The sequence below is a fragment of the Sapajus apella genome, unplaced genomic scaffold (assembly GCF_009761245.1).
Source record: "Sapajus apella isolate SASKATOON/1434 unplaced genomic scaffold, GSC_monkey_1.0 scaffold48, whole genome shotgun sequence".
Classification (NCBI taxonomy): Eukaryota; Metazoa; Chordata; class Mammalia; order Primates; family Cebidae; genus Sapajus; species Sapajus apella.
This window is the reverse complement of record NW_022436988.1, coordinates 1,596,260-1,623,899: the sequence shown is the minus strand read 5'-3', so window position 1 is coordinate 1,623,899 and position 27,640 is coordinate 1,596,260. Positions and strand designations below refer to the sequence as shown.

General features: G+C 61.5%; 2 protein-coding genes across 2 annotated transcripts; one reads left to right on the top strand and one right to left on the bottom strand.

Moving 5' to 3' along the window:
• Window positions 1-768: 768 nt before the first annotated feature.
• On the bottom strand, window positions 769-3,591 carry ACTG1 (actin gamma 1). The gene is made up of 6 exons (XM_032241362.1): window positions 3,474-3,591; window positions 2,996-3,124; window positions 2,668-2,907; window positions 1,953-2,391; window positions 1,693-1,874; window positions 769-1,602 (listed from the first exon to the last, which is right to left on the bottom strand). The coding sequence occupies exons 2-6, from the start codon at window positions 3,116-3,118 to the stop codon at window positions 1,459-1,461; spliced, it is 1,128 nt and encodes a 375-aa protein (XP_032097253.1). The 5' UTR covers window positions 3,119-3,124; window positions 3,474-3,591; the 3' UTR covers window positions 769-1,458.
• A 3,092-nt stretch (window positions 3,592-6,683) lies between these two features.
• Window positions 6,684-27,617, top strand: FSCN2 (fascin actin-bundling protein 2, retinal). Its single transcript, XM_032241361.1, has 6 exons — window positions 6,684-6,909; window positions 18,821-19,653; window positions 23,418-23,574; window positions 24,271-24,392; window positions 24,770-24,937; window positions 25,019-27,617. The coding sequence occupies exons 1-6, from the start codon at window positions 6,899-6,901 to the stop codon at window positions 25,222-25,224; spliced, it is 1,497 nt and encodes a 498-aa protein (XP_032097252.1). The 5' UTR covers window positions 6,684-6,898; the 3' UTR covers window positions 25,225-27,617.
• The last annotated feature ends 23 nt before the right edge of the window (window positions 27,618-27,640 follow it).

Below are 27,640 nucleotides of genomic sequence, written 5' to 3'. Positions count from 1 at the left end.
AACATTCCCTGTGGCAAAACTTCCAAGTCTTTTTTCCAATTAGTAGAGATCTCACTTCCCTGACCCAACCTCCAAGTAACTATTCTGTAGCTATAAAGCAGTTTAGAGCAGGGTATGCATTGGATTCCCAATCCCATCCAAGGTGTGTACCGCTAGCTTGAACGCAAGATCAAATTCAGGCTCTCCCCTGGCATCTGCCCAGAGAAATGCTCGAAGTACCAAGGTTCATTTCGAAGGGCACTTGCCAAGCCACTTACACCAGGTGAGGACCCCATTACTGGCAGGTAGAGTTCCAGGACAGTAATTAACCAACTCCGTGACTGCTGCATTCTGACCCAGCCAAAGTAAAGCCACCTCATGTACCACGTCCACCTGAGCTGGGCAAACTATTACAAAGGACCCTGCTAATTCAGGTGGTTCTTGGCAGTTTTATGCCAAATATTTACCCCATGTCACCAAGTCATCTAGTTTTTCCCAAGAACATCCCAAAAAGCCATCTCAGGACCTCCCTCCCTAGCCTGCACGCCAAGCTGTCAGCACCTGTGGCACTTTGCCTTGTGATGCCGCCGTAGGAATGTCTTAATACCCAAACTCACTAGGCCTTACACTTCCGGTTTGGAAGAAACCACATTGTTGCTCAAATTACCCTAAGCAGGTTTCTCACCAGTTCATGAGAGCAGGCAGAGCAGCGCCCACCCCAGAACGCCCAACCCTTCCAGAGCCACCTTTTCCGGCACACTCGCTACTTCCCCACACAGGAGCCAGTCAGTTACGGCAGCACTTTTATTTTTCCTTACACAGTGACGTGTTGCTGGGGCCTAATGTTCTCACGTAACAGTAGAAAACCAAAATTTGTCATCTCTTTAAAGAGTGGCGTACAAAAAAATCTTACATAAATTAAAAGGATGAATACATTTACAGGTGTAAATGCAAACTGCTTCCAACTCAAGGCAAGTAACAGCCCACGGTGCTCTGGCAGGAAAACATCAGCTGAGAAAGGAAACCGGGTCCTATGGCTTGGACTTTCCAACGCTGACAGGCAATGGCCAGCCTCTGGAGCAATCCCAGAACACTTGGCCCTGACACATCAATACCCTGGCACAGATCGGAAACTGCTGGCCACGCAGACTCACCAAGCCAGACTGGTCTGCCCACAAGCACGTTTTTACCTCAGCCACGAAGTGACCAAGCCACATGTACTAAAGGTTGAAATCAAAGATATGTACAGGGTATTAAACAAATAACAAGGAGAACAGTTAACTTGAATACAAGGTCAAAATCAGCAACAAGTTCTACAATCCAGTGCTGATATCAGAAACAAGCTTCAAGGACAATTTCTTTTCGAAGGCTTATTCCAGTTTCATGAGGCTAGCATGAGGTGTGTGCATTTGCCAGGGGCAAATTTATACTTCCGAATTAACCCATGCAGCAAATGCTACGCATCTGCTCGCAGTCCATTTAGAAGCATTTGCGGTGGACGATGGAGGGGCCAGACTCATCGTACTCCTGCTTGCTAATCCACATCTGCTGGAAGGTGGACAGTGAGGCCAGGATGGAGCCGCCGATCCACACGGAGTACTTACGCTCTGGGGGTGCAATGATCTGCAAAGACAGCCAGGCATGGCTTGAGTTCACAGCATCCCCAGCGAGGTATCCAGAGCCAGGCCAAGGACCACCAACCCCTCAACTCACCTTGATCTTCATGGTGCTGGGAGCCAGGGCAGTGATCTCCTTCTGCATCCTGTCGGCGATGCCTGGGTACATGGTGGTGCCACCAGACAGCACAGTGTTGGCGTACAGGTCTTTACGGATGTCCACGTCACACTTCATGATGGAGTTGAAGGTGGTCTCGTGAATGCCGCAAGATTCCATGCCTAGGGGACAAAGCCCTCCCTTAGTGGTGCTGTGTCGCCCAGAACCAAAGACCAGAAACCCTTAGACTCAACACCTACCGAGAAAGGAAGGCTGGAACAGCGCCTCGGGACACCGAAACCGCTCGTTACCAATGGTGATGACCTGGCCGTCGGGCAGCTCGTAGCTCTTCTCCAGAGAGGAGGAGGATGCGGCTGTGGCCATCTCCTGCTCGAAGTCCAGGGCAACATAGCACAGCTTCTCCTTGATGTCGCGGACGATCTCCCGCTCGGCCGTGGTGGTGAAGCTGTACCCGCGCTCGGTGAGGATCTTCATGAGGTAGTCGGTCAGGTCCCGGCCAGCCAGGTCCAGACGCAGGATAGCGTGGGGAAGGGCATAGCCCTCGTAAATGGGCACCGTGTGGGTGACCCCGTCTCCAGAGTCCATGACAATGCCAGTGGTGCGCCCAGAGGCGTAGAGGGACAGCACGGCCTGGATAGCCACGTACATGGCCGGGGTGTTGAAGGTCTCAAACATGATCTGAAGGGAGGGACAGACAGACAGCTTAGTCAGGGGCAAGGACCCGCGACCACCCCATGCTCACACGCCACAACATGCTGCATGCCAGTGTGATGTGTGGAGAAAAGAAAAGAACGCAGGCAGAAACCAAATGAGAAACCTGGAGGCTTCAGGGAGGAAATGCCGGGAGAGGAACAGAGCCTGGAACAGCGAAAGAAACACTTGAATGTCAGAAATCAAGCTGGGCAGAAAATGACTAGGAAAACGGACGACAGCAGCGGCATTGCCGAGCCTCACCTGAGTCATCTTCTCTCTGTTAGCCTTGGGGTTCAGGGGGGCCTCGGTCAGCAGCACAGGGTGCTCCTCCGGGGCCACACGCAGCTCGTTGTAGAAAGTGTGGTGCCAGATTTTCTCCATGTCGTCCCAATTGGTGACAATGCCGTGCTCGATGGGGTACTTCAGGGTCAGGATACCGCGCTTGCTCTGGGCCTCGTCGCCCACGTAGGAGTCCTTCTGGCCCATGCCGACCATCACGCCCTGCAGGGAGTGGCCATCAGGCTCACCGCGGCCCCCGAGCCCACCCCGCAGCGCCGAACCCAGGAACCCCGTGGCGCCCTCCACTCACCTGGTGCCGAGGGCGCCCGACAATGGAGGGAAACACGGCTCGGGGGGCGTCGTCCCCAGCAAAGCCAGCTTTGCACATGCCAGAACCATTGTCGATGACGAGCGCAGCAATTTCTTCTTCCATTGCGACCTGCCAGCAAAGCGACGGACTCAGGCGAGCCCCGCTCGAAAACAGCCCCCCCACCGAGAGCCAACCAAGACCGAACCCCGGAAGCCGAAGCCTCCAAGACCGCAACCGCCTGGAACCGGCGCCCGAGCCTTTTACGTAACGCCCACCGCCCGGGACACCGCACTGCGGCCGGGCCCCGCCCTAAACCTACGGCGTCCGCCCGACCCTGTCCGCGTGGCCCACCCAGCCGGGGCCCGCCTTTTGTTCCCGAAAACGACGCGGCGAGATCTCCGCGGCGGAAAGCGGGGCCCGTTGGGGTCGAGGAGCGACGGCCAGAGACGTCCTCCTCGGGTCCGCGAGGGGCGCTTACCGGCGGAGGAGCAGGGCGGCGGAGCGGCGAGAGAACACTGCGCGCGGGCTGGCAGCGGCGACTGAGACCGACCGCGGCCTCCCCCGCCGCTTTTTAAGAGGAAGCGGCGCGCCCGCGCGGCCCGGCGGCGCGCGCGGCCCCAGAACATGTCCATATATGGCGATCTTTCCGAAAGCCGGGCTCTGATTGGCCCGCCCGGCCGGGTCACGTGGGGCCCCGGGCCGCCCCGCCCCCAGCCCGCGCCGCCTCCCAACGGCCCCGCCCGCACCACCCCCGCGCGCTCGCGACCCTGCGCGGGCTGGCTGGCTGGCGGGCGGGGCTGGGTGGGGGCGCCCTCCCGGGGTCGCTGGGAAGGCCGAAGGGCTGACGGGCCCGGCCGCGCCCCGGGACTGCCGTGCTGTGGGGAGGGCCGGGCTGCGCCCCGAAACTGCCTGACCCGGGGCGGGGCCGTGCGGGAGCTGGGGTGGGTCCCCGCGATCCGGGCCACGCTGCGGGGCTTGGCTCCCTGGGACGTCCCCTGCGGGCTTTCCGCTCGGGCTCCAGGCCCGGGCCGGGCTGGGGGCGGGGCACGGCGGGGGTCCCGGCGCTCGGCGTTTTTGGGCGCGGGGGAGCCCTCACCTCGCCCCGGTCACCGTAGGAAGGAGCCTCCCGTCCCCGAGCGCAGCCCCTACCCCGCAGGTCCCCCCACGGGGCGCCCTGCCCCGGGTCTCGGTGGGTTTGGAGACCGATGCACCTTTCTACCCGAGCCGACACATCCTGCCCCTCAAATCACAGGCCCGATTGTCCCCGGGCGCACGCTCCGGGTTGGGGCCACCCCGCCCCCTTATCTGCTGAGGAGGCGGTGCGCAGCGGGGCCTTTGTTTCACGCTGGTCACCTGTAGACATTATAGGGAAACTGAGGTAGAGACCGGAATCCTGACTTCCTCGAAGGTCGGCTCCCCATTCTGGGGAGGCCGGGGGGATCCCCTTCTCTGTTTTCGAGGCCAGTTAAGGGCAGGGGTCAGGACTGGCGTGGGTTTGGGCACAGGCGGGTCCGGGGCGCGCACGCCCCGCGGGGAGACTCCCTGTCATCCCGGCACCCGCCTGGCCGCACCTGCTGGCGCGGGCGCTTCGGTGACACCCCGAGGGGCTCCCGGCACCACGGTTTCCGTGGGCGCCGTGGAATTTTCAGGCTGAGGGCGCCGGCCACGGAGGGGCAGTGGGGCCGCGCAGTGAGGCGACGACCCGGCCAAGGTCGCAGCCGTTCGGCTGGACCCCGCAGGCTGGGGGGCGGGGCCGGGGTCTCCACGCGGAGTCCCGCGCCCTGAGCCCCGCAAAGTGAGCTCCAGACCCCGTGCCTGGGAGGGAGGACAGCGAGTCAGGGCCAGGCGGCCGGCGCAGCTCACCTGCGGGCTGCAGTCACCCCGGACCCCGAGACCTGTGCCTCAGGCCCCCGTGTCCCAGGCCTCCCGGGGGTGCTGAGTCCCCCGGGCACAGACTCCGGGGGCCTCTCAGGTGTGTGCCGTCCCGGGGTGAAACCGGGGCTGGGCCCCCAACAAACACACCGGGATTCGGGTCCCTGAGCAAAAGAACCGCAGCCTGCTCGACCCCCCGATGGGGACGCCACTTGGGGGTCCCAACATGCGACGCCACACACCGAGGGACTCGGGGCGGCTGGGCGGTAGCCACAGGCTCGTCTGCCCTGCGCCCGCCGTCCGCACGTTCCGCTCGGCGCCGGCGGGGGACCCGGGCCTCCGGCCTCCTCTGAAGCTCCTTTGTCTGGGAGTGCGGAAAGGCGCGACCCCCCTTCTTCCCCACGTTGCGGACCCGGGACCGCCAGGGCCTCGAGACCCCTGGACTCCCCGCCCCCCGGCACCCTGAGCCGCGGGGCGTGGGCGCCGCCGCGGGCCGGGGCGGGAAGCGACTTCCTCTTCCGCGGTCGCGTCACGCGGCGGGGCAAAGGTGCGGCCCAGGTGCGGGGCGCGGGGCGGCGGCGCGGCCATATTTGGCGATTTCGGCGCTGCCGGAGCCCCGCCCGCCCCGCCGGGAAGCCCGGCCCTGGGCAGCGCCGTCCCCGCCCGCCGCGGGGCCTGAGTCACGGCGGGCGGGGGGCGGAAGTAACGGACGGGGGGCGCCGGCCCGGCGCTGCTGGCCTTATTTAGTCAAGGAGGCCGCCGATTGGCGCGCGGGACAACGCGGCGGCGGCGGAGCAGCCCCGGGGCGCGGGGAGCGGCCCGGCGCCTCCCAGGGGGCAGGGCGGGAGCGGGGCGTGGGGGCCTCGGAGCCTGTCCGGAGCCGAGGGCGGCGGGGGACGCCGGGCTTGGCCCTGGGAAGTGCGCGGGCAGCCGGAGCGGGCCGGGCGAGGCGTGGAGCCCGCGGGACACGGGGCTGGAGCGCGCGCTGTGATTTTCTGCTTTGCAGCTGCGCGTCGCCCAAGGTCGCTCCGGGGCCGTCCTGGGTTATGCTCTGGGAAATCGGTGGCCCTTCTGGAACGGAGCCGAGAGGGGACTGCATGGACGGGGCTGGGGGGAGCTGGGGGGAGCTGAGTCCGCGGCGGCGCTTCCGCCAGAGGTGGGTGTGTCCTTCACGTTTCAGGAACGCAGACCCGGGGCTCGGAGAAGCGACGTGATTTCTCTTACCTAGTCAGTGCTGGCTTTGGTGGCTTTTTTTTATATATACCATCAGCAATGTGAAAAGGGGTTTTTTATTATGACCTTGTTATGTCTTGTTTCAGTTTCGGCACATTTGGTGGATATGAGAACCGCGGCCCAGGGAGGTGGCTTGAGCTGGGAGGTGTGGCAGAGCTGAGACTTAACCCAGGGCCTGCACCCCCCAGGGCCTGGCACTGCCCCACCTCTGGGTCCTTGCCCTGTACTTCCCCCTACGCCGGGTCAGCCCACGGACTGTGGGTCATCTCCACACTGTTGACATTTCCCCCCCAGCCCCCACCGCCTCCCACCTGGCCGAGAGCTGCTACTAGTCAGACACGGGCTTAGGCATGGGTCCCCACCCGTGGCCTTTGTCTCTGTCACTCCACCTGCCTGGAATGTCTTTTCTTTCTTTCCTTCTTTTCTTCCTTCTTTCCCTCCCTCTGTCGCCCAGGCTGGAGTGCAGTGGTGTCATCTCACTGCAACCTCTGTCTCCGCCTCCCAAGTAGCTGAGACCACATGGACGCACCACCACACCTGGCTAATTTTTGCATTTTTGGTAGAGACAGGCATTTGTCAGCAGTCTGGAACCCCTGACCTCAGGTGATCCGCCCATCTAGGCCTTCCAAAGTGCTGGGATTACAGGCATGAGCCACTGCGCCCAGCCTGGAATGTCTTATCTTTTCCCAGTAAATAAAACGACGGACCCTGAACAGAAGAAGGAAAACTAGCAAACCCCACAGCCTCGAGTTTGGCTGTAAATACCAAAGTTCATTCCTGAGTTTTGGCAGTTGTCCCATGATGCCAGCGTTGGGGGCGCTGGGAGTAGAGCATTGGGGAACCTTCCTTTTCTGTAGTTCTAAAGTTATCCTGTAATAGAAAGTTAATTTAAAGAAATCCCAGGAAACCAAAGGTTACCTACTGTCAGCCCACTTCCCTGTTCTCCCGCACCCCTTCCGACAGGTCAAGTGCAGAGTGATGGTCCTGTTTCCTGAAGCTCTTTCCCGGGCCTGGGCGGGCTCCGTCTCTTCACGAACAGTGGTCCTACAGGCAGTCCCGGTGGGCGAGGCTGGTTTCCTGTAGCTCGGCCCAGCTACCTCTGAGTTTTGGCTGAAGGGACGAGGCCAGGGTCCTACACTTCTGTCTCCTGGCTGGTGCCCAGCTTGGGGCTTGGTTCTCCTGCCCCACCGCACAGACTGAAGCCCAGGAGATTCAGCTGGCCATACTGCCGCCCCTGCTCTGCAGAATCACTGGGCAGGTGGCTGTGAGTGGCCAGGTGCTGCTCTCTGGTGCTAGGATGTCCCAGACCAGGTCTCTGCATATGTCATCTAATTCTCACCACCGGAGGACAGTCCCAGACAGTGCCATTTTGCAGGAGGGAAGCTGAGTCAGTCTCCTGGGTCAGGGCAGTGAGACAGAGGCAAGGTCACGTCCTAGGAGATCAGAAGGTTCTGGAGGGGCGGTTAGGGGCTGGGGTCCACAGAGACACTAAGGCCAAGAGTCCCTCAGCTGCACGCCCGGCCCGCCCCGCTCCTGCTGCTCCAGGCCTTCTGAAGACAGGAACCCCTTGCAGTTTACCTGAGGCTCCCCATCCCAGCTGTGCAGCAGGAGCCAAGGAGGCCCAGGAAGAGCCCTGAGCTGGGAGTCGGACACTTGGGTTCTGGGCCCGGCTCAGCCCTTGTGCCTGCCATGTGACCTCTCTGTACCCCATTTCTTGTCAGGTGTGTGGACCATCAAGGGCTCTGAGGCTGCTTGCCCTCCTGTGTGGACGAGAGGTCTGGGGAGAGGAGGCCACCAGGTGGCCCAGCAAACCCCCCGGGCCTCTTGCCTGACATCCAAGGGTTCAGTTTTCAGTGATGAGTAAGACATGCCCAGCACCTCTGTGTGTCATGTGTCAGGTCTGGGACCCAGGCACTCAATCCTCACTCTTTCCAAGGGCATAGCCCCAGGCCCAGCTGTGACCCTCTGCTGGGCCTAGAGAAGAAGGCTTTTTTCCCCAGGCCTTGGTCCCCACTGGCCCTCCAGAGCCACACGGAGTGGGGAGTGTCTGGTCTCCACCTGGTGGTTGTGGGCCCCACCCCTTCCTCCCCAGAGGTAGCACTGCCTGAAGCGAGTTTCCCCTCAGAGTGGTTCCTAGCTGAGGTCACAGACTGCAGGGGAGGAGCCAGAAACCAGGATGAAACCCAGGGGCCCCCACCCCCAGCACGGGGCTAAGGCCAGATACCACCCTCCCAGGCCACAGCCTGCCCCCTGTGGCCCTGCCTGCCCCCTGTGGCCCTGCCTGCACCCTGTGGCCCTGCCTGCACACTGGCAGCACCTGTTCTCTGACCCTTTTCATTCCCAGGGCCTTGGCCTTGGCCTCCGCAATCACTTCCCAGGGTTCAAATCCCCGCTGCTCCGGGATAGAATCCAAGCCCTTCCTGCAGTGCTGGAGGTCTTCCACCCCTTCCCCACCCTGACCACACCCTGGCTGTTCCTCTGTTCCCAAAGCTCTTCCCACTGGTGGCCCCCATGCCACACACGACCTCCCATGAGTTCCCATTGACTATTAGCTTGAGTCACCATCTCTGCCTTAGAGCACTGGTTCTTGGGGCACAGCATCCTTGTTCTCCATGGCGAAGCTGGCGCGTCTACCTGGCATAGCTCCCGTACCCCCAGCAGCTGCGTGTGCAGGAAGCCCAAGTAGGGGTGGACTGCAGAGGAAGGAGTTCCCGGCCTGGAGGAGGGAGGGGGAGAGATGAAGCCAGGCAGATTCCGAACTGCTTCCTATCTCCAAAGTGTGGAAGGAGCTATGACGCCAGACCGGGCTGGGGGGAGTCTTTCTGGCTTTCTTCACTGACTCTCTCTGCCCCCCAGCTGGTGGGCTCCTCCAGCTCTCCTTGGCAGGCAGGGCAGGGAGCGGCTGCCTTGTCCAGAGTGTGCAGGAGACCAGGGTGGGGGAAGCCTGTTTAATCCATCCAGCACCTCCTGCTCTGGCCTGCAGTTTGCCCATCTGCAGAGCGACTAGGTTAGGGCCCCGCCACGCGGAAGACAGAGAAGGCTCAGGGCAGGATGAGGGCGAGAGGCCACCGCTCTGGGCGCTGTATCCCAACAGCTGCTTCTGGTATGCGCAGAATGGAAGATGCCAGGGTCCACCCCAGACTTGGTCCACCCCCGAGCGTTGACCAAGCCCTCCTTCCCCAGCGCACCGAGGGGGTGGGCACAGTAGGGTGGGCTGGCTGGGGGACAGCACTGCATCACGCCCCGCCAGCCCTGGCCTGGGAAGCGGGTCTGCCTTCAGGCAAGGTGAGCCCGGGCTGCAGCCCTTGCCTGGTGCAGGATGGCGGTCCAGCCCTGGCCTGGGAAGCCGGGACTTGGAAAGCGGGTCTGCCTTCGGGCAAGGTGAGCCTGGGCTACAGCCCTCGCCTGGTGCAGGATGGCGGTCCAGCCTGGCTGCAAGTCTCGCACGCCTCGCAGCACCGGATCTGCCACCCTGAGCTGCTGCGCCCCCTCCCCCTCGGCCTTTCCTGGCCCCAGGGTGCTCCTGGGTTTCATCTCCTGGCTGGCGGTGGGGAAGCACCCCTGGGGCCGGGAGGTGGCGCCCCTGGCGTGGCCCCAAGGGAGGGCTGGGAATAGCCAGCCGGTGTTGTTCCCACGTGGGCCACCAGGTGGGTCCTGCTATCGCTCCGAAGCTGCACCTGCAGGCTTGCGGGAGCCCCGACTCACCGCGAGCGCCAGGAGGGACCCCCGCCCCTCCTGTCACTGGGCAAAGCCAGCCGCTGAGTCACCACAGCACCTTCAACAGTGACGGAAGCAGGGCTGCCCTCCGCCAAGGCTGACGCGGGAAGGTGGGATGGGGTCACCCAGGGCAGTGGGTGATGGGGTGGTCTGGTCCTCCACTGGAACTCACCCCAGATGTCTGGGGTCCCTCCTGCAACCAGGGACAGAAGGTGCCCACAGAGGGCCCCCAGCACGAGGACCCTGGCCCTGGGTGTGGGGCATTTTTCCGGCGCTCTGACCCCCCCAGTGGATTGCCCCTGCTAACTGCCATTTCCCAGAAAAGGAAAGGGAGGGGTGGAGAGGCTGGTTGGAGGCCACACAGAAGGAAAAGGTGGCTCCAGGGCTGGAGGGGTGGCACTCAGCCTCACAGGTGCCTGCTGGGACAGAGGCTTCTCCAGCTCTCCCAGGGCTGGGCCAGGTCGGGCAGGGGCCTCCCTAGAGTTGTGCCCCAAGGGGCCAGGTTGTTTGGGGCTGGACTTGCTCCTGGAAAGTAAGAGGGCAGTGCCAGGCAGGGGGTGTCCAGTCCCACACCAGGGCAGTCACGCTTCTTCTGGGGCTGTGGGGAGCCACAGGAAGGTCTGGGGTAGGGGGTGCGGTGACAGCAGACAGACCCAGGAGGTGACCCTGCAGGGGGAGAGCATTTTTTCCTCATCTAATCCAACATCACGTGCTCGGGTCATGTCATGACCAGGGAAGGACAGTGGTTGGCCTAACCCATGTGTCTGCTTGGTCTGTGGGAGGAAATCATCCCAGGGAGTCCCCCGTGCTTGGTCCCGACCCACAAAAACACCTGGGGCTCTCCTGAAGGTTAACTGCGCCCAGCACCTCGACAGGCCCCATTCTCCCTAGTCCTTAGAAGAAGGCATCCTTTGGGTGAGCCCCTAAGTGAGTGTTGTTTGCATATCTGCAGGTACCTTGAGCTCACCCCCCTGGAACTGGCAGTTTGGTGAGGGATGGAATTATGAGTTGAGAGCTGGCCTTGGATTTTGAAGGCTTAGCCCCCCGTCTCTTGCCGGCACTGCTGCTGCTGAGAAACGAATGTCTCCGGATTCCTGAGCCAGAGTCCAGGCTGCTTCATGTTTCCCTGAGAGCTTTCCGGCGTTTTCTTGCTCATCTGAAGTGACTTACTGTCCCTGGTGACGCCTTTGCATTCCTTGTCCTGGCCACTTCCTGGGCCCTGGTCTTGGTGACTTTCTTGCATTAGTTTCTTGAACAATTTCTCTCTTTTTCTTCTGTTTTCTGTTCGCCTGCTTTGCGATTTCTGTCAATGGGGTATTATACCTAATAGATTCTATAATATTTAGTTTTTCTCTTTTTTAAACTTTCTGGGATATTTCCTTGACTTGTAACCCTTGAATGGAATTTTTCATTTTATTTATTATAGTTTTTAACCTTTTGTTTTTGAAAAAAAAAAAGTTTTTTTGAGACAGTGTCTTACTTTCAACCAGGCTGCAGTACCTTGGGGCCATCTCGGCTCACCGTAGCCTGGACCTCCCAGGCTCAAGCCGTTTTCCCACCTCAGCCCTCTTCACCCCCAGCAGCCAGGACTACAGGTGCATGCCACCACGCCTGGCTAATGTTTGTAGTGGAAATAGGGTTTCACCATGTTGCCCAATCTGGTCTCGAACTCCTGAGCTCAAGCAATCCACCCGCCTGGCCTCCCAAAGTGCTGATATTACAAATGTGAGCCACCACACCCACCCAGCCTTTGTTTTGGAATTTCAAACTTACCTAGTTATAAATATATATATATATATTTTTGAGAGACAGTGTCTTGCTTTGTCACCGGGCTGGAGTGCGGTGGCGCAATCTCAGGTCACTGCAGCCTCCACCTCCTGAGTTCAAGTGATTCTCCTGCCTCAGCCTCCTGAGTAGCTGGGACTACAGGCACATGCCACCAGGCCTGGCTAAGTTTTGTATTTTTAGTAGAGATGGGGTTTCGACATGTTGGCCAGGCTGATCTTGGACTCCTGACCTCAGGTGATCCACATGCCTTGGCCTCCCAAAGTGCATGGTGCATGCCACCACACCCAGCTAATTTTTGTATTTGTGGTAGAGACGGAGTTTCACCACATTGGCCAGGATGGTCTTGATCTCTTGACCTTGTGATCTGCCTGCCTAGGCCTCCCAAAGTGCTGGGATTACAGGTGTGAGCCACCGCGCCCGTGTCACACATCTTGCATTTGCCTATCATTCTCCTCTCCGTTTCTGAGCCATTTGGAAGTAGGTTTCAGGACGATGCCCTTACTGTTTTGTGTGTGTTTCCTAAGAGCAAGGATGTTGTTTTCTATAACCAGGGTCCCGTGATCAAAATCAGAGAAGATCAGCATCACCGTGTGTATCCAGTTGGCAGTCCGTGATGGCGTGGACCATCCAGCTTCAATGACACTTGTCCAGTAGTGTCCTCCATGGCCTTTTTTCCTCATCTAATCCAAGATCATGTATTACATTTTGTTGTCATAGACTATCTTTTTTTTTTTTTTTGAATGAGAGTTTCTCTGTCACCCAGGCTGGAGTGCAGTCACGTGATCTTGGCTCACCACGACCTCCATCTCCCAGATTCAAGCAGTTCTGCATCAGCCTGCTGCGTAGCTGGGATTACGGGCGCCCACCACCACGCCTGGCTAGTTTTTGCATTTTTATTTTTATTTTTTATTTTTTTTTTTGGGATGGAGTTTCGCTCTTGTTACCCAGGCTGGAGTGCAATGGCGCGATCTCGGCTCACCGCAACCTCCGCCCCCTGGGTTCAGGCAATTCTCCTGCCCCAGCCTCCTGAGTCGCTGGGATTACAGGCACGCGCCACCATGTCCAGCTAATTTTTTGTATTTTTAGTAGAGACGGGGTTTCACCATTTTGACCAGGATGGTCTCGATCTCTTGACCTCGTGATCCACCCGCCTCGGCCTCCCAAAGTGCGGGGATTACAGGCTTGAGCCACCGCGCCCCGCCCTTTGCATTTTTAGTAGTGACAGGTTTCACCATGTTAGCCGGGCTGGTCTCGAACTCCTGACCTCAGGTGATCTTCCTGCCTCAGCCTCCCACGGTGCTGGGATCACAGGCCTGAGCCAACACTCCTGCCCAAACTATCATATTTTTAATTCCCAAGGCCTCTCTTGTTCTCTGCACCGTTTCATTAACTATAGGCAATGAGACTTTTTTTTTGAGACAGAGTCTTGCTCTGTCACCAGGCCCCAGGCTGGAGTGCAGTGGCGCAATCTCGGCTCACTGCAACCTCCAGCTCCAGGGTTCAAGCAATTCTCCTGCCTCAGCCTCCCAAGTAGCTGGGACTACAGGCACGCACCACCACACCCAGCTAATTTTTTGTATTTTAGTAGAGATAGGGTTTCACCCTGCAGGCCAGGATGGTCTCGATCTCGACCTCATGAACCACCCACCTCAACCTCCCAAAGTGCTGGGATTACAGGCGTGAGCCACTGCACCCAGCCCGAGACTTTTAGAAAGCAGACCGGCATGCATGCCTGGAGCTGAGTAGAGTGGCGTTGTCCCCGGGAGCTGGGTGACCCATGATGGTGACTGTGCAGAGGCCTGCTGACTGCAGAATGGTAAATGGTCCATTTCTGTTTTGTCCCAGAAGTCAGAAATAGAGTTAATTCCTTTCCCCAGCATGGTTCTTGGCACACAGTAGGTACTCTCTGGGCACCTGTGACGGTCTGTTCTTACGTGGCTAGCCTTGTAGCTACCCGAGTGTGGTGTTACATGTGGGCAGGGCGTGTGCACACCTGTGTGTGTGTAGATACAGGTGGATGGGCTGGGCAGAGGCTGCCACCTGCAGAGCTGAGGGATTTCCACGCCAGGCGTCGGTGTCCGTGGGGCTCAGGGGTGGGAGGCTCAATCACCCCAGTGGTTGTGGGGCATCTGGGCTGGTTGAGACACCTTTGCTTCCGGACTCAGGGTCCCTTTGGGACTTTTGTCCTTGCTGGGGCGCAGAGTTTTCTGGCAAGGCCTAGAGCTCTCCGAAAGGGGCTCTTCCTCCCCTCCCTCCAGGCACAGCCCCTGACCAGCACCTTATGATCTCACAGAGGGTAAAGGCTAGGAGACTGCGTGGGCTTTCCACCCTGACGGTCCCAAGGGGAGGCCTGGAGCAGCCAGCAATGAACAAACAGCAGTTGAGGAAGTGGCCCGCTCGGAGGGGCCGGGAGGGGAGGGGTCCCTCTGAGCAGGTAGGAGACCACGCTGGAGAGCCCCTCCCCAAGCTCTTCATTCAACCCTGCCCTGCCCTGTGTGGCGGATGGAGCCTGTCACCCTAAACCTGGCCTCAGTAAACCAACCCAGGTCAGAGAAAGAGCAGTGCAGCCCCCTCGCCAGTGTAAGCGGAACTGCAGCGAGACCGATAGCTCAGCCATGAAAAAGTCATGAGGCCGCCGGGCTGCGGGCCTGGGCTCAGGAGTGGCACGGGGGCTGGGCCCTGGGAGCAGGTGCTCGGCCAGGAGTGAGGACATCAAGGCCCGGTGTGCCCAGCAGGGGGGCCTCACCTGGCTGCAGGACTGGGGTCAGCAGAGCCTGGGCAGGGGCCTGGCACAGGGATGACGGGGAGGGTGGAGCACCTGGGAACCACTGGGGACAGAGATGCCTACAGGAGTGGCAGCAGTCAGGGCCTGGGACCAAAGTGGGGGCTCCCTTGATGCCTGCGGGGCCTGTGGGGGCTGGTGGTCCTCAGCTGCAGGGCAGCCCCAGGGCTCCGTTTCCAGGGCTCCAGGCCAGCAGGGCGGGGAGCCACCTCTCCCCTAGCTGCAGACGCACAGGCCTGTGCCAGCTCACACCAGCAGCATCAGCGTTGCAGGGCACCCCGCCGGGAGCACGTGCTGGTCACCATGGCAGCAGACAATGTGCCCGCAGGAGCCCAGGCTGGGCTCTAGCTTCCAGGATCAGTGGTCTAGGCATGGGGGACTGGGGTCCTTCCCCTTGTAGCACCAGAGGGCCAACTGAGTGAGGGGAAGGGGGGCCCTCCAACGCCAGGGCAGCCCATCCCCCAGCACCCCAGAAAGAGAATGGTTTCCTGAGAGTTCTCAGGAAAGCCTGGGCGCGGCGGGGGCACCAGGGGTCCGTAGGGGTGCATGGCTTCCTGGTCCCACCACAGCTCTCTCTGTAGCTGGCCCAGCACTGAGAGGGATGGAGGCTGAGGTTCAGGCCTCAGGGGAGGCCGCCAGGGGATGCTGATGGCTGAGGCATTCCTTGCCCTCTGGGCCCAGCTGGAGCCAGGAGGTCTTCCACAGCTGGCTGCTCCCTGGAGCAGGGGGCTGGGGGTACTGCTACCCCAAACACCCTCTCAAGTGCCCACCAGGACAAGGCATCCCTCCTGGGTGCAGACCTCAGCCTGGGCTTCAGGCACACACCGGGCAGACGCCTCCACCCACCGGGTTCAGAGGAGAGTGAGGGTGGGGTGTGGAGCTCTCAGAGTGGCAGCAGCTTTGAATGTCCCCAGTACAGCCTGCACAGGTCAGGGTGGCAGGCGAGTAGTACCCCATGTGAGTGGGTGCCTGGCATCTCCAGAGTTGTGGCCGCAGGGCTTCGTGGGTGTCAATGGGAAGTGTGCTCCCTGTTGTCTGAGAACACTTCAGGGGTAGGGGCAGGAGGGGGATAGAGCACCCCAGCCCACCACAGGCCCTTGTGATTTGCGTATTTCTGCAAGAAATGTGTAGGACCCTGGAAACAGCCTCCCTTGGGCAATGTACAACCGGGGCTCTTGGCTGGGATCCAGGGTGGCATTCCAGGGCCCAGGGCTGGCCCAGCAGGTGACCCTGCTGGCAACCTTTGCCCACCCTGGTCCATGTGGCCCTTCACACACACACACACTCACATGCATGACGCTGCACCCATTGGCAGAGGCTCAGCCAGCCCTTGACACAAGATTCGGGCCCCTGTGCTATGGTCCCAGCTACTCAGGAGGCCGGGGCTGCCATTGGCCAAGAGAGCACCACTGCACTCCGGCCTGGGTCGCAAAGCAAGACCCTGTCTCTAAAATAAATTTAAAAAGAACCAGATGGCTGGGCATGGTGGCTCACACCTGTAATCCCAGCACTTTGGGAGGCCGAGGTGGGTGGAACACCTTAGGTCAGGAGTTTGAGACCGGCCTGGCCAACATGGTGAAACCCCTTTCTACTAAAAAAACAAAAATTAGCCAGGTGTGGTGGTGGGTGCCTGTAATCCCTGCTACTCTGGAAGCTGAGGCAGGAGAATTACTTGAACCTGGAAGGCGGAGGTTGCAGTGAGCCAAGATTGTGCCACTGCACTCCAGCCTGGGCAACAGAGTGAGACTCCATCTCAATAATAAAGAACTAGAGTCAACAACCTCAGGCACTTAGTAAGGACTTGCTCTGTGCCAGAAAACTTGCTGGAGATCCAGAGGAAACATGACCCCGGCAGGTGGCTGGGCAGGAGCCTGGGGTCCTGAGGTGGAGGTGGGAGGGGCTGGGAGCCCTGCAAATCCTCCCTGCGAGGAAGCCTGGCCCAGGTGCCCACCCTTCAGTTGCCCTCCCCTGGGGCCCGAGAGTCCCCTGTAGCTCACACACCTGGGTCAGTGCCAGGCAGCCCTACCCAGTGTGGAGCTCTGGGCCCCAGAAGTGATGAGCCACCATCACTTCTGGCTCTGCCACTGAGAGGCTGCCCAGAGTCAGGCCCACTTAGTGCCTGGCGGCCAGGCTTGCTCCTGCTAGGCACCTGATGCCTAAGCACCCTGCCAGCCTAGGCAGCGCTAATGAGGCTGTCATGCCAATCAGGGACAGGCCACCCCGGGTTCCTTCAAAGCCTGGCTGGGTGTTGGGGCACGGAAGTGTAGCCAGTGTCTGCCTGGGGTGGGGGGACCATGGGCACAGCTGCCCCTCTGGCTTCCCCCATCACTCAGACCAACTGAGCTGTACCTCAAAATCCAACAGGAGACTGGGCACAGTGGCTATGCCTGTAATCCCAGCACTTTGAGAAGCCAAGGCCGGCAGATAACTGGAGCTCAGGAGTTCGAGACCAGCCTGGGCAACATGGCAAAACCCCTTCTCTGCTAAAAATGCAAACATGAGCTGGGCGTGGTGGCACGTGCCTGTAGTCCCAGCTACTTGGGAGGCTGAGGCAGGAGGACTGCTTGAGCTCAGGAGGCAAAGGTTGCAGTGAGCCAAGATTGTGCCACTGGACTCCAGCCTGGGCGACAGAGTGAGACCCTGTTCCAAGAAAATATAAAAGATCCAAGGGGAAACTGAGGTGCAGGCAGCACCCCTGGCTTGTGCCCCTAAACCAGAGACTCTTCCTTGGCTTGGGTGCTAAGCCTGGGTCCTCAGTTCCCTGGAAACTGTGGCGAGTGTGTGTGTACTCATCGTCTCTGGAGAGGAGGCACAACCCCAGACTGCGTCTTCCTAGGACGGGGCCTGGCTGCGCGCACAGTTGTGGCCTCAAGCTCGTGTGAGTCACAGAGGTGGGTGAGGCCAGCACACAGGGAGAGGTGAGACCAGCCCCTGGAGTGGCAGCGTGCACAGTGCTGTGGTGGGCATTTGCACATGGGAGTCTCTCCACCTCCACCCTGGCCCCTCAGCATGGGGACTGGGGACAATGTCTGCAGATGCCTGGCACGGTTGCTGCCCAGGGCTTAAAGGATGGAGGAAGAATCCGAGTCTGTGCACACTCTACCACCATGGTCTCCAGGGGCCCAGGCCAGGCCCCTTGCTTTTGCTTAGTCCCCTGCCATATGGGGACCCTATGATGGCCACTCAGGAGATGGGGGGCCAGGAGGACAGGGGAGTGACTCCAGGCCAAGACTGTGGCCCCTGTTCCCAGTCCCCAGGGAGACCGGAGGGTCACCCGCTATTATGAGGAAGAGGACACCGGGCTGGCCCTGGCCCAGGGTGGGCAGCTCTGGTTTCACTCCTTGGCTCCAAGCCCCTGAGGCAGGTGCGGGAGCCGGGCAGGCACAGGGAGCAGGGCCCAGTGCCCCTCAGGCTCTGGGGAAGGGGTGTAGCCAGGCAGCCCAAGGTGGGAGGTGCTGGGAACAGGTGTGACCACTTCCAGTCTCTCCCAGCCTGCTGGCCTCATCCTCTCCCAGATTTCAAGGGCCACCCCTGGGAGCATGGGGTGGACATCGTCCCATCAGCCTCCTGGATCCATACCCATAAAGACCCCGAAGTGAAATGAGGTGGCTTCACTCCAGCTCATGGCAGAGGAAGGGGCAGCCTCAGGGCCCAGTGACCTGCTCAGGGCACACAGGAGTGCTGGGGCCAGGACGGCCCGAGGCCTCTGACCCACTTCTGCAGGGCGGCACAGGCGCTGTGTTCCACCCTCTGCTGTGGGCAGTGGTCCCGTGGGCGTCATGCTGGGGCCTGAGCAGCATGGCCAGAGGCTGGCCTGGGGTGGAGGCGACCTGGGCTGCAGGTTGTGGGTGGGGTCCTTGCTTGGCTCCTGGCAGCAGGACTCAGAGAAGTAACTGGATCCAGCAGAGGGCCCAGCGGCCACTGAGGCTGCAGCCAGCGATCGGGTTGCGGCAGTGCTGGGCGGCTTCGGCATCGGGAAGGGGCAGCCAGGCTGGGAGCCCACACGGGGGGTCGGAGGAGGTGGGCAGGAGCGAGAGAGGCCAAGAGGTGCAGGGTCATGAGGAGGGGCGCCGGGCCCACGCTGTGAGGAAAGGGGGTCAACCCTGCTCCCCAGCCCTGCAGGCCCTCAGGCTCTGCCCCCTGCAATCCGGGAGTGGCTGAAATCCAAGCTGAGGGGAATGAAAGGCGCTGCTCCTAAGCCGCACGTCTCTGATCCGCCCTGTCCGCCCGCCCTCTGCTGCCCACTGGCCCTCTAAGAGCTGCCCAGGCGGCTGCAGCCGCGGGTCAGAGGCGGGTCAGGGCAGGCAGCGGGTCCATGACACCTGCTGGGTCTGGGGGCCACGGGCCAGCCGAGCGGAGCCAGGCTTCTGGGGGACTGTGGGGGCCGTGAGCACTCAGAGGGAGCGCCCCAGGCCCCTCCGGGGACCGGCCAGCCTGAAGATGCCGACCAATGGCCTGCACCAGGTGCTGAAGATCCAGTTCGGCCTCCTCAACGACACCGACCGCTATCTGACAGCCGAGAGCTTCGGCTTCAAAGTCAATGCGTCAGCGCCCAGCCTCAAGAGGAAGCAGACCTGGGTGCTGGAGCCCGACCCCGGGCAGGGCACGGCAGTGCTGTTCCGCAGCAGCCACCTGGGCCGCTACCTGTCGGCCAAAGAGGACGGGCGTGTGGCCTGCGAGGCGGAGCGGCCGGGCCGTGACTGCCGCTTCCTGGTCCTGCCACAGCCGGACGGGCGCTGGGTGCTGCAGTCAGAGCCGCACGGCCGCTTTTTCGGGGGCACTGAGGACCGGCTGTCCTGCTTCGCCACGGCCATCTCCCCTGCGGAGCTGTGGACGGTGCATCTGGCCATCCACCCGCAGGCCCACCTGCTGAGCGTGAGCCGGCGGCGCTACGTGCACCTGTGCCTGCAGGAGGACGAGATGGCAGCGGACGGCGACGTGCCCTGGGGTGTGGACGCCCTCCTCACCCTCATCTTCCAGAGCCGGCAGTACTGCCTCAAGACCTGTGACAGCCGCTACCTGCGCAGCGATGGCCGCCTGGTCTGGGAGCCCGAGTCACGGGCCCGCTACACACTGGAGTTCAAGGCAGGCAAGCTGGCCTTCAAGGACTGCGACGGCCGCTACCTGGCACCCGTGGGGCCTGCTGGCACCCTCAAGGCCGGCCGGAACACGCGGCCGGGCAAGGATGAGCTCTTTGACCTGGAGGAGAGTCACCCGCAGGTAGTGCTGGTGGCCGCCAACCACCGCTACGTCTCCGTGCGCCAAGGTAAGGGGGCGCAGACGGTGGCCTCCTGAGGGCTGCTGGGACCCCTTGCTTCAGGGAGGAGGCCGTGGGCGACTCTCCGGGAGTGGCATCCTGTCTATGTGTGTTCCATGTCTGTTCTGAGCTGGGGATCAGATGGGACATGTGTGGCCCTCACAGTGCAGGCAGGTGGGCCTCGGGCCATGCCCGGGGGCCCCCACTGAGGGGTGGTGGCTTCAGGGTCAGAGGCGAGGGGTCCCAGCCTTTCTCAGGACAGCTGGACAATGTCTCAGCCAAGCCCTGGGCAGCTGCGCAGTCTGAGATTGGAGAGGTGTGGGTCTGGCGGGGCAGTGCCCAGCAGGGGCAGAGGGCCCACAGCCTGGCCTGGTACCACGAGGGGCATGTGGGCAGGAGGCTGTGGGAGCCCCATTTCTCCCATTCTCTTCCTTCACCCCACATTCTGGACTTTAAAGGAAATTGGGAGGGGCCGGGGCAGGACAGGGAGCCGGTGTTAGGGAGCGGACGGCACCACCACATGCCCGACTAGTGGGGCCTCATGTAGCCCCAGGAGTGGGGGCTTCAGGTCACCTCCAGTGCTAGAGGACACTGGGGCACACAGCCTCACTCTTGTTGGGGAGGAGCCTCCCTGCTCAGTGGGCGTGGCCTGGCTCTCCCAATTGCTGAGGTCACCAGAACCCTCCCTGTGTGATCCCCTCTGCCACCTGTGGGGTGAACCCCAGCAGTTCCTCCTTCCCCACAAGTAGGCTGAGCTCTGGGGGAAGACCCTGACCCAGGTAGTCACTACCCGCTGGGCTCCTGGCTCCACCTGCCCCAGAGTGGCAAGCCACATCCCAGGGGCTCTGAGCTGGTCTGAAGAGGCGAGGTGGGGAGAGCTGGGTGCATGGAGCTCCTTCTCCCGACTCGGGCCTCTCCAGACCAGCACCAGCTGGGCAAGGAGAGCTCCCCATCTCCCGGCAGCTCCCAGGTGCCCACCATGCCCCTGCCCTGACGGAAGTCCAGGCCCCCTGGACACACTGATACTCTGGGGCCAGATGGCAGAGGCCCCACCCTGAGCACCGAGAGCAGAACCTGGCTGTGGCTACAGGGGCCCTGCCACTGCAGTAAGTGTCCTCGGGCCTGTCCCAGCGGTGACAGGGTCCCAGGAGTGAGGGTTCAACTGTGGATGCACAGCCATGGCCCTCCTTCCCATCATAGCCCACAGTCCAGCTGCCGTGCCTGCTGGCCTGGGCCTGGATGTGTGGCAATCCTTAGGTGGTTAAAGGGGGTAAGTGGGACCGTGGCACTGAGAATTCTTCCTCCACGAGAGCCGAAGACATTGGACTTTTACGCATTCGTACGTGGACAGCTTGTGATGAAACCTGAATGGTGGGCATGGCAGTGGCCGTGGCATTGGTGGCAGCGATGTGTGATGTGGACGGTGGTGTAGAGTTGGACGTGAGGGCATGGTGAGAGTATGTGGCAGTGATGTGTGATGTGGACGGTGGTGTGGAGTTGGACGTGAGGGCGTGGTGGCAGTGGCAATGGCGATGGTGGTGGAGGGTTGGGGGCTGTATGGACCATTCTTCAGTCTCTTAATCTTCAACCACCCTGCATCTGCCCCCGTCATCCCTTTGAGGGGAGAATCGCCTACTAAAGACCAGCACCCATCTCCCGCTTTAGAAGCAGGAAACGGCAGCCAGTCGCCTCCCTACCTGCCTTGCAATAGGGCTGAGGGCCATGACCTGGCCACCAGGTGTTTCAGGCCCTCACTTGGCGGCCGGTGTTGTGGGAGCGGGGCATGGCATCTCAGTCCTGGGGCTGGAATTCCCAGGCGAGGCAGCTGCAGTATGAGTGCTGCCACAGCATCACTACTGCCCGGCAGGCCTTCATTGAGGCGTCTCCTTGGCTGGGTGGCCCCTAAGCCTCTTCCCCTGAGGGCTGTGAGCACTCAGCTTGCGTGGTATCTCCATCAGCTGGAGCCTGCTCATTTCTGCTGACAGACAGCATGGCAGGCGGTGTCTGACGCTGCCGGTAACAGAAAACTGGCCACAGACTGGCTCAAGCTGTGACACCGATCATCTCCTAAAACGGCAGTGCAGAGGCCCTGGCCTTGGTGGGCTCCCAGGCGGCCACCGGCGCCAGCTCAGGGCTTCCCTGGAGTCCTCTGTCCTTACCTTGTCACCAAGCCACCCTCCAGGGTCAGCTCTGACCTCAGCCTGACACCCTCACGGTCATAATGTGGCTGCTGGTATTCCAGGCCTTACATCCCGGCAGGACAAAGTCCAGAGGAAAAAGAGGCACTGGCTCTGCTTGTGTCTTCTCAGGAGTAGGAAACTTCCCCCCTAAATCCTAGCAGACATTGCTTCATGCTCATTGGCCAGAACTGAGGGTCCCCCAGCTGCTCAACTAGCCTCTCTTGAGGGGCCTAAAACCAGCGTTGCCTAGACCAACGCGGACTCCAGCTCTCTCCTGCTTTGAGGCTGTGTCCCTGGATGCAGATGGCCGAGTGAGGCAGCCTGGACTGCATCCTGTCTGAAGGAGGGGTGGGGCAACCCTGGGGAACCAGAGTGCTGGCCGAGGAGGTCCGGTGGTGGCGGGAACCCTGCGATGCTGTGGCTTCACACCTGCTTTTCCTTCAGTGCCCACAGGGACAGCATTGCCACGCCCCTCATGGGTGCCGCCTCCTGAGGGCTCCTGCTGCCCTGGGCACCATGTCCATGTTCCCCTCCACAGGGCCTAGGCAGGCTCCAGGCATGTGGCAGCTGCTCTTAGCTCAGTATTTGCCAGGATCTAGAGCTGGTGGTAGTGGGGACGCTAGCACGAATGCTGGGCCACGATTCCGGGGACATGCTGGCTGCTTCTCTGCATCTGATCAGTGAAGGGTGCGATGGAGACCCCAGCCTGGGGCGTGAGGGGCAGCCCTGGAGCTGGCAGAAGGCAACAGGTCCTAGCCTTTCTAGGTTAGCCACAGCCTGGCGCCCTCCTCCCCTCGGGACAACCCCATCTTCAGGCCCCATGGGGCTCTGCCCACCACTCCCTCCTGGTCCTCCAGCTGGACAGGCCGCCAGAGTCCCTGGGCCTCTTGGGGAACTCCACAATCTGCCACACCACTCCCAGGGCTGGTTGCCATGGAAACAGGGAAATGGTTTGTGGGAGGAGCCAGGGACTCAATTCACCGAAGATGCTGGAGAGGCTCTGGTGCCTGCTGTCCCCACGCTGGGCATGGGTGTCCCTCCATCCCCTTGCAGGAACCCCAGATGGAGGCAGGGGCAGTCTTATCCTCCCCCATAGCTCCTGGAGCCCAAGCATAGGTGGTTGGGGAAGCTGCAGAAGTAACAGGGACCAGCCCCTGCCTGGTGCCCATGGATGCCCTATTCCCATCCCCATCCTCATTAGCTCCTGGCTGTGCCCACCCAGCAGCTTAGGGTGAGTTATAAATAGAGGCTGGTGTAAGCCTTGGCTCAAGAGAGCAGGGCAAGCAGATTACCAGCTGATTACTGATTAGCAGAGAGTGGGGGCTGTGCCAAGTGGAAGGGCCTGACTCCTGGGGGTGTGGAGGGAGGTCATGACTCCCTTGGGGACAGTGTGCAGGGTCCACAGATGGCACATATGGCCCCAAGGCAGGGTTCCCAGGCTCTCCGAGAGGTGCCTTCCAAATCTTCTCAAATCAAGTGGGTTCTAGATGAGATCCCCTTCTGGCTTCAAGGGTGCCCCCAAAAGCATGCCTCCTGGTCCCCTGCTCCCTACTCAGGAGAGGCGTGAGGGGCTTCCCCATCTCCTCCCTCCAGGGGTCAACGTCTCAGCCAATCAGGATGAAGAACTAGACCATGAGACCTTCCTGATGCAAATTGACCAGGAGACAAAGAAGTGCACCTTCTATTCCAGCATTGGGGGTTACTGGACCCTGGTCACCCATGGGGGCATTGAGGCCACAGCCACAGAAGTGTGAGTGCATGCACCCCTCCCTCCTCCACCATCCCCATTACCACCATCACCACCCCCAACACCTGGATCAGCACCATTCCCAACCCCATCCACACCATCCCCATCACCATCCCCACCCCCACCACCCCCAACCCCACCATCCTCATCCCCACCATCCCCATCCCCATCCCCACCATCCCCATCCCCATCCCCACCATTCCCATCACCACCATGCCCATCACCACCATCCCCACCCCCACCATCCCCACCCCCACCATCCCCATCACCACCATCCCCACCCCCATCTTCATCACCATCCCCATCACCATGCCCATCACCATCCCCATCACCATGCCCATCACCACCATCCCCACCCCCACCATCCCCTCCCCCACCATCCCCATCACCACCATCCCCACCCCCACCATCCCCATCACCACCCCCATCACCATCCCTACCCCCACCATCCCCATCCCCATCCCCATCCCCATCACCATTCCCATAACTTCCACCACCATCACTGCGTCGGAGATGAGGACTGCCATAGCAGCTCAGACAGGGAGGAAAGGCCACTGGGGGTGGTAGCTCCTGATGGTGGTAGGTGTGCCAGTGGAGGGCAGGCTCCTGTCCCAGTCCTTGGAACCTGAGGAGGATGGGGAAGTGAGACCCTGCCCCCCCATCTCCTGCTGCCCTGAGACCTTTCGCTGCTCCCTCCAGTTCCGCCGACACCATGTTTGAGCTGCAGTGGCGCGGCCGGCGAGTGGCACTCAAAGCCAGCAATGGGCGCTACGTGTGCATGAAGAAGAACGGGCAGCTGGCGGCCATCAGCGACTTTGTGGGTGAGCACTCTGCCTGCCAGGGAGTGGGGCAGGGGCTGTCTCCATCCAGGGACAGCACCTGCCCAGAAACCCCACCTCCACCAAGAGCTGGACCCTCCCCAGCCCACGGAACAGCTGCTGTCGTGGCAGTCACACTTGCTGGCCCACATAATCCATCTTGGCAAGGGAAACAGTTAGGTCTGAGTGTCCTTATGGGAGTCTCCTTATCTCCACTGCACGTTCGGGAACCCCCAAGGCACCTTGCCAAGGCCGCACACGAGGCAGTGCCAGGTCTGGGCCCCCAAATCTGGGGGTGGTGCTTCCCAGGGGCCCACCTCGCCCGGCCTGGACGGGGAAGGTGACGGGAGGGGCGGCGCAGCAGACGCTCTCCCCGCCAGGCAAGGACGAGGAGTTCATCCTTAAGCTCATCAACCGGCCCATCCTGGTGCTGCGCAGCCTGGACGGCTTCGTCTGCCACCGCCGCGGCTCCAACCAGCTGGACACCAACCGCTCGGTCTACGACGTCTTCCACCTGAGCTTCAGCGACGGCGCGTACCAGATCCGAGGTGCGCGGCGGGCCGGGTGGGCGCGGGGAGTGGGTCGTGACGGGCACGTGGACAGCCCGCCGACGCCGTCCCCCCACCCAGGCCGCGGCGGCGGGTTCTGGTACACCGGCAGCCATGGCAGCGTGTGCAGCGACGGCGAACGCCCCGAGGATTTCCTCTTCGAGTTCCGCGAGCGCGGCCGCCTGGCCATCCGCGCCCGGAGCGGCAAGTACCTGCGCGGCGGCGCCTCGGGCCTGCTGCGCGCCGACGCCGACGCCCCGGCCGGGCCCGCGCTCTGGGAGTACTGAGGCCGCGCATTAAACCGTCTGTCCCGCAGCTGCGCGTGGGATCCGGGGCGCCTGCAGCTGGAGGTGGAGGCGGCCCGCCGTTCTCCCCACAGAGCGCCCAGAACCTCCCAGTGCCCAAGGACTGCGGCCCAGGAGGCGGCCTTGTGGGTGGGCGGGGTGACCCAGGCCGGTGGAGGTGGGGAGGGAGGGGAGGTCTTGAGGCCCTGGGGAGCACGGAGGCTGAGGGTGGGTGGGGGACAGCCTGAGCCTGGGTGGGGTGAAGCCACCAACACAGATCACAGATGATCTCACGACACCACGCCGCCCCAGCCTAGGCCCTCAACCCTCCCTAGCCCCTGGCAGCTCCCTCGTGCTTCCTTCCTTCCTTGCACACTGCTCAAGGCCAAGCGAGTGGCAGAGGGTGGGGGAGAGCCAATCCTGGGGACGTGGCACCCACAGCAAGAGGAGGAACCTGCTGGGATGCCCCTTCCCTAAGCCCACCAGCCTTAGGGACAAAGAAGGGCAGGGTTCAGTGGGAAGGGGCCGGAACTGTCCCAACCACGTGGGCAAGGCGGGTCCGAGTTAACCCTTGGAGGACCAGGCGCTACCTGGTCCAAGCTGGCAGGGAGGAGCAGTAGCCCTAGAGCTAGGGCTGTTCCCGGTGTGGTGCCTGCAGTGTCCCCTGGTGGCAGCTAAGGCTGGGGGCACCAGGTGGAACCACAGTGGCTGGCACTCAGCACCTCCAGGCTCCCCCCTCAGCAGAGCCTTGGAGAGGGTCTCCCAGTACCACCCTGCCTGACTTGGCCTACCACTGCGGGAACCCCCTTCCATCCACATCCACAGCCTGGGGCGAGGCTGGAGGCAGAGGCTAGCCTGTGGAGGGTGGGGTAGGAGGTCAAAGAAACCCTTTCGAATAGGGCATAATGGCCGGGCCTGGAAGGGTGGGCCCCACTGCTGCTGCTGAGGGAGGTGGTGCTCTGTGCAGACAGCTGCCAGGTGGTGCCCAGCAGGTGCCCCTGAGAGGATGAGGAAGTGCTGCTCCCACCCCACGTGTGAGCTGGGCTGAGTCATGCACGACTACAGTGTGAAGCTAGGAACTGAGCTGGAACAGGTGAATGCCGGAAAGGTTGAGGCCGCTCCTGGCACCGGGGAAGGGCCTCATGTAGGGATACCTTGTTGACGACGGCCCAGGTGTGCACTGAGCAGGTGAGGGCAGGGAGGCCCAGGATGGGCAGCAGAGCCGGCCACCGCATGATCCACAGGCTCACCGAGAAGCTGACTGCGGACCTGCCACCTGCCTCTGAGGCCAGCGCTCTCTGAATGCCCAGTGTTGACGGCAGGTTCCCTGGAGGTGCCTGTGAGTTGGAGGCATTTCAGAGTCCTGTACACTCCAGCAGCTGCCCACTGTGGTCCCTTTTCCTGCCTCTGTAGATTTCCTTTTTGCTGTTCCACGTGACCTGTCCTCTTGGTCCTGTCAGGGTCTGTGCTACAGCTTTTTTTGGGGGGACTACACGGCACTTGAACCAGGCGCCCACACAGCAGGATGTGAGGCCAGCAGGTGGGCATGAACATTTTTAAACACACCAGTGCTGATGCCTCTTCAAGGGTGACCCTGGAGCATGCTCTGACAGAGGGGTTCAGCACAGCTGGGGACATCGTCTTAGACCTGGTGGCTAGCACTGCCTTAGGTCAGGAGCCTGCAGTGCCAAGGACAGCAACCTGCACCCCTGTGGCTCATCCTCATGTCTGCTCTTTCATGAGCCACAGTGGTGTCCCCACACCCCCTGCAAAGCTGAGGCTGACAGGGGTGGACAGTGCCACTCTGGACAAGCAGCAGCCCCGTGGAAGGCCCCTCAGGCTCCCAGCCTCCTGAGGCCTGCTGGCATCCAGCTGGGGGTGGGGAGGTGAGTCCTGCAGGGGACCCAGATCTGTCAGCTCTGGGAGCCTTGTGGCCTGTGAAGGTGAGTGAAGGGCTGGCACAGTCCCAGATAGATTCCCCCTCCCCCAGGCAGGTGGACACAGGCCCTGCACAGTCCTGTCCACTCATCCAGGGCCTGTTCAGGAGAACCCACAGGCTGGTCTAGCCCCCTCACTCTCCCTGATGCTCAGAACAAGACATGGGCACCAGCATGGGACAAAGGTCAGAGCCAGAGGCACCTGCCCAGGGTGGCAGAGGATGGCCCTGGAGCACAGTGGGATGCTAAGAGGGGCAGGCCCTCCTTAGGGGCGACTTGCTGGGCCCCAGCTCTCCCTAGGAGCACAGGCCACCGCAGGGCCGGGTTAGGAGTGTCACCAGCTGAGCCTGCTTCCTGGATGTCAGCCCTGAGAGCGACAAACCCTGACTGGCAGCACCTCACAGGCCCCTCCCACTCAGGGAGGAAGGCAGGAGCAGCCAGGTAGTGCCCCAGGCCTCCTTGAAGGTGACTGGGTCACAGAG